Source organism: Cynoglossus semilaevis, chromosome 13 (assembly GCF_000523025.1).
Source record: "Cynoglossus semilaevis isolate Cse_v1.0 chromosome 13, Cse_v1.0, whole genome shotgun sequence".
In the NCBI taxonomy this organism is placed as follows: domain Eukaryota; kingdom Metazoa; phylum Chordata; class Actinopteri; order Pleuronectiformes; family Cynoglossidae; genus Cynoglossus; species Cynoglossus semilaevis.
This window is the reverse complement of record NC_024319.1, coordinates 15206559-15212667: the sequence shown is the minus strand read 5'-3', so window position 1 is coordinate 15212667 and position 6109 is coordinate 15206559. Positions and strand designations below refer to the sequence as shown.

The following is a 6109-nucleotide window of genomic DNA, read 5'->3' as shown; positions in this document are numbered from 1 at the left end:
ATCAACCACATCTGTGTGGGTCTCAGCTGAGAAATCATGTGACTCCTCAGTCATTTCCTCATGTTTCTGTTGGAGGTTTGGGGCTGTAAGCTGTGTGAGATTAACTTCATCACTGGAACATGGTTCCCTGCTGAGACCTGACTCAACCTGCTGACTGACGACCCACTCTTCTACCAGTGTTTCCTTAGGAAATTCTTCATCCACACTTCTCTGGTTCTCTTCACCTCCTATTGGAATCTCCTGCTCATTAGGAGGAGACAGAGGCTCAGCATAGGTGACTTTCTCCTCAACTTCTTGGGGTCTGAAATTTTCAACAGCCCCATCCTGTAGTATTTTTGGATAAGGGCTTTTAACCGTGACCAGTTCGGGTGCTTCATCTGCAGGTTTCCTTGTCGTCTTTGGGGTTTCGTAGAAGGTTGGGGGGTTTTGGCGGTAAAGTGGTGTTGTCTTAAAGGATGCCGTGGGGGCTTGTGCTGTCAGAGCACTGTGGGATGAGACTGACACGGTCTTGTGACTCGTCAAGAACTGGGTTTGATATTTGGTCTTCTGTCCTGGAGGACAGAAAGCTGCATCTGTGGAGGGTAAAAGCAGGACTCATGAATATGTAATGAGTTAGATTATCAGCTCAATTTGTTGTAAGAAAGGGTATGAGCAGAATTTAGTAATTTAGTTTCATGACAGACACAAGGGAATTGTGCAATCAATACATATTTTCTTTTTAAGATAGAGCCTGAAAACTACATTTTATTTAATAAATTAATTAAACAATATTGGCTAAAATGTGTCAATAAAAGAATATAGATAATTTAAATATTATATTAATATTGTGTTTTTACATTTATGCCATTATTTGACTGTCAGTGTGTGGAATGATATATATGTATATTAAAACAAACAAATCCAAATATCCAAATCCAATCCAAAAACTTTAGTCAAATTGACCTAAAGTTTATCAAAGACTACCAAAAAATTAGTAAAATATAAGCCAAACAATATTAGCCAGAAAATAGGTCTAGTTTATCCCTTAAAAAATCCCTAAAGATATCCATAAAATGGCACTAAACATCATCCTAGAATATCTGTAATGAAAAACCTTTTGCAGATCTATAATCTGTGTTTATTTAACTCATTAAAGAAAAGCCCCTAAAAATGGATATTTAAATCATTAACTTATTATTTTTTTCTGGCCCCCCCGTTAGATCTACCTTATTATAGAACCTCTTATTTTAACCTGAATTGATCCCTGGTAGTCTAAAGTTGACATGGAGACAGAGTGGAGACCCCGACTCCCTGTAGCATTATTAAATCATGTCCTCAGTGGAAATTAGACTCTAATGGGGAAATATTGATTGTCATTTCCTTCAGCTGTCGTCTAACTTACTGGAAGTAAACCATATGGCTCAGTTACCTTTGGGGACCACCGTCGCCGGCTTATTTTACAGGGACCAAATGATCAGAGCTCAACCCCCAGCACCTCTCCCTGCACACTCCATGTAAACTAATGCATTTTCAAACCATCTCAAACATGAGCTGCCTTTTAACTCTGATGAGATTTTTTATTAGTAAAGGTCCACCTCTACTAGGCCGTTGTATGATATGAAGCAGTGAAGGTGAAGGATGGGATTTTTGCTGAGGTAGGGAAACGGTACAGATGAAGTCAGTGACACAGCGCTGGAGCGTGACGTTAATTTATTGAGATAATTACCTGTGATGGAAGTGTTTACTAATGGCTTTGACAGCGGGACGTCTCTCCTGAGACTTTCACTGTCCAGCAGAGCTCTGCAGAGACGGACGACAAGAGAGACACAGGTTACGTCACAGCATCAGGACATTAGTAAAGACTGTGATGTGAAGGGTTTTTGTGTGTCTGTTTTTTAAACTGAGCCCTGGATGATGCTCCACAGAGAGCTGTGTGTGGGAATTTTCTAGAAGGGCAACTTTTTGGAGCAGCAGCCCCAGACAGACTGACTGAAGACTGTTGTTATGGTAATGATGGAGAAGCCTGGCCATTGAGGAGCCATCTGCAGTGCACAACCTCTCTCTCTCTCTTTCTCTTTCTGTCTCTCATACACACACACACACAATGACAACAGATATTTTGAGCAGCCCATGCAGCACTAATATCCTTGTCTCCTTTTTCACATGTGGACCACACCAGTCTTCATCCCAACACACATTTTTTGTGTACTTCTCAGTATCAACCCCAAAAATATCCAGAGGTTCTTTTTCAGTGTGTGACATTGAAATCCATCCTCTATAGTTTTGCCCCTCTTGTTTCTCTCTGCTGTTACTCTAAACTCCCACTGCTCATTAGTGGGTAGCTCTTCACTGCAGGGTGAGGGTCAATAATCCAAGGAGGTGGTGGTGGGGGGTGGGTGGGCTTGAGTTACTGGGTCCAGGACAACAGAGAGGCTGCCGCTGTTTCAAAGACGTGACCTTTTGTCCAAACGGCTTCACTCTGAGGATGGTGCTTTATTCTTCCATTCTTTCATCAGTGACTTTGTCTCTGTCCAAATCATTCCTCTGCAGCCAGTGAGGACAGTGTAGTGAGGACGACCAAGGTTGACGCAGCAGATTTGGCAACAGCTGCGCTAAATGCGTGCATGTTTAGGCTAATATGCATAGTTTTCATAAAATCCAACGATCCTATACTCCGAAACAGCATTTAACTACAACCAGCTCCTCATTGGTCAGTCAATGTTCCACTGAGGCTGAGCTCAGTTTTTTCATTGTCTTCGTGGTCAGTGGATTTAAATAGATTAACGACATCAGGGACGAAGAAAGGAGCGATTCTTACTGTTAGATTGGAGAGGGTTACACTCTCTCTGTCACATTTCGTCTTAAACTTATTTTTTTACCTACATTGTGTGTTAATTTGTACCTGTACGTTGCCACCTCCAGACCCAGAGACATCTTCTGCTGCACCAGGCCTCGGTTCTCCATGACCAGATGGTCAATCTGCTGGCCCAACTCCTCCCTCTCTGCCTCCAGACCGTGCAAGTGTGCCTTCAAAAACAGGAAGCAAGACAGGAAGAGGAAGAGAGGGCTTTTAAAAAGGTACAAAAGAATTCTTCCATTGTTTAGTGGTTAGTCAAAATAAATATGGGGTGGGACGATGGGTTGGGGGGGGTCCCATTTGGATTGGACATAGGAGAGTTGCATCAATGTTGTTATGACTTTTTTAACAGGGGTATTTCCATTATCACACAGTGTAAAGACTAATCCTGAACGACAACGTCTGTGTCTATGATTGGTTCAAAATGGTTGAAATTCTTGGATGTCCTACAGACAGGAATTGGTGACGATGCAAACCTGTCAACTACACATGCTGCGGGGAGTTTGATATGTTGGAATGTGTGGAATGTCGAGCGACACGGACGCTCATTACAATGAATTTTTAACGACTCTGCAAATTTATTTTGCTGACAGCACGACAAGGCCTTCAAACATGGCACAAATGATGGAGGAACGATCATGTGTTCAGCTCTTCATACCAGGTGTCAAGGACAAGGTATCAGATTTTATGATAGCTCAAGATTCTAAACAGGAACATGAACTTTAGATACTTGACATGTATTTTATTATCAACCACCATTAGACATATGTAGATTATTTTTAAGTATATTTATTATTATGCTTTTTCTGTTGTAATGTCAGTTTTTCAATGTGGTGACCAGCACCAAGATGCCAGCTCATAGAGTCTGGAATTGAACCCCCAACTTTGTAGCCTATCTAGTGATGACCACTTGACATAATGAAATGATTAACTGAGATCAAATGATGGTATTATGATTTTGTTTTTTGCCTTTTCCAACTGCTACAGCTCGACGATCTTTTTATTATATAATTAAATCACCAATGCTGTCAAAATTCCCTCAATAGTTGTAGCCAGTCAGTGTTGATGCTGAACTAAAGTTAAATACTTCATAACAGTACTACTTATATATCCAAACTTTCACTCACCTCCAAATTTACACCACTAGTTTATTCATAGTCTCTAATTGTTCTCCTGACAGACAAGACATTGCATTAAACCAAGAACTCCATGGTGTTTGACTTGATTTAAATGTTTTAAATTACAGTTTTAACATTTTCTCATATAAGTTCTGAGCTTGTGTTTTATAACATTGTGTCTATAGCTGCGACCAACAGTAGGTGCAGCAGCAGATGTGCTCTGCCCTCACCTTCATTTGCTGGATCTCCTGGCAGTGTTGCTCTCTCTGTTGGTTAGCAGACTTCTCCAGATGAATCCTGATATCTTGAGCTGAAGTGATCTCCTTCTCCAGAGCTTGAAGCCTTAGTTGACTTTCTCTCTTCTCCTGGCCCACCTGGGCCAAACGACCCATGGTCTGATTCAACGACTCTTCTAGCTTTTCTAACTGGCCCTGATAGGCCCCTGCTGCCTCCTCCCATGCCCGGGTTGCCTTCAGGGAGAGCTCCTGTCTCAGCTGTAGAATATCTGGTGACTGGTGTTTGCCCCTGTGAGCCAGTATGGGTGGCATTGTGGCTCTAGACTGGGCCAGTGTGGCCTCCACATGGGTCACCTCCTCCTGATGGTTTTGAATCAAGAGCTTTATCTCATACTCCAGCTGACTTACCTTCTGTCTGAGCCACATCTGTGCCCTCTGCTCCTCCTCGAGCTCCTTCCTGCTCTGCTCCACCATCATTTTGGCCTCTACATGAGCTTGAGCCTCTCTTTGCCTTTGTTGGTCCAACATTTGGAACTCCTCTGCTATGCTTCTAAATTCATACTCTGAGAGGACCTTTTCTCTCCAGGCTGCATCCAGCTCCAACCTGGCGTGCCGCAGCTCTTCCTCCAGGGCCTTCCTGTGACCTGAAGCTCCATGATTCCTCTGTCTCAGAGCTGCAATCTCCTCTGCCAAGAGAACATTCTCTTCTTCCAGGTGTTTTACCCGACTCAGGTATGTTTCAAGGCGTTTGTTCAGGTCCAGCATCTGGTGTTTTTCCTCAGCCAAGTAGCTGCGGTTGGAGGTTTTGTAGATGCTGTGCAGCTCCATGTCACTGTTACAAACTAAGGCCTCCCTCAGAGATGCACTGTTTGGGCAGTGACTGTGTGTCCAGGCCACCGTGGGTGTGTTTGAGGCTCTTGTGAGGATGTGGTTTTGTGACTGCTAGCCAAAAGACTTCCTTTCATACTGGATTTAATGAAGGGGCTGGCCACATGGACAGAAGGGATGGGCAGGGAGGAGACTGGAGGCCGGAGAGGGAGGAGAGACGAGATAGAGGGGTGGGTGGAGTACTCTGTCTGAAAGAGATGGGAAAGGGCAGAGAGGGGGAGTGATGTAATTTCCAAGGTTAACCCTTTCATCACTGGCTGGTTATCTACATGTAGTAAAACCTAAAGGAGTCAGAAGGTGAAGAGTTTGATGATCTGAAACTCAAACATCATAAAAACCTCAGACAGTTCATTACTACAAAGTCAGGAACAACAAGTGTTACAACTTGAGTGATGGGCAACAGATTAAAGGTCAGATTTTATGTGCAAGTGCATATAACCAAAAATCCAATTACAACCTCAAACATTAAGATGCAAATCAAGGAGATAAAAACCATCCAATAAAAATGAAATGAGGTGCCAGGACAGATTCACTGACCTCTGTGCAAGTGAAGTTCTAATTGTTTCTGCTTTAACTGACTTGAAGTTTGGTTCTTTATTAAGTTCTTCTCAGGTTTTGTGGACGCTCTTTCATGTTTTCTGATAGTCTTGTCTTTTTTTTTAGGTTGTATTGTATACAAGTCCACTTTAAGATTTAAATTATAAGGGGGGAGTTTTTGTATATTTTCAAAATTAAGCAAAAGCAATTCTGACATGTAGGGGAAAACAATGACAACATAAAATGAAGTGATCACTGAAAAGAAGTGATAGACACAACCTTACTAAAATACCCTGAATACATTTATTATTATTACCAGTGTGACACAAAGTGCAAATCATATATCGCCATCTAGTGGACAAATTACAACAAAGCAACCGCCCTGTTTTATCCGGGAACACCGTGTTGCCACAGCGAAGTTATATTTTAAGTTAACAAATATTAAATGGCTCTTTTTGTACCCAATATAACCTTTTTTTATTGGTATTCAGGTT

At 42.1% G+C, this 6109-nt stretch overlaps 1 protein-coding gene across 1 annotated transcript in view; it reads right to left on the bottom strand.

Moving 5' to 3' along the window:
- nes (nestin) overlaps positions 1–5966 on the bottom strand; it is an 8557-nt gene extending 2591 nt beyond the window's left edge. The window contains exons 1-4 of the mRNA XM_017037666.2: positions 4185–5966; positions 2882–3006; positions 1706–1779; positions 7–572 (exon numbers count right to left, since the gene is read on the bottom strand). Of these exons, the coding sequence (XP_016893155.1) occupies positions 7–572; positions 1706–1779; positions 2882–3006; positions 4185–5018 (1599 nt within the window). The 5' untranslated portion in view covers positions 5019–5966. The remainder of the gene's footprint in view (positions 1–6; positions 573–1705; positions 1780–2881; positions 3007–4184) is intronic.
- Between the last annotated feature and the right edge of the window lie 143 nt (positions 5967–6109).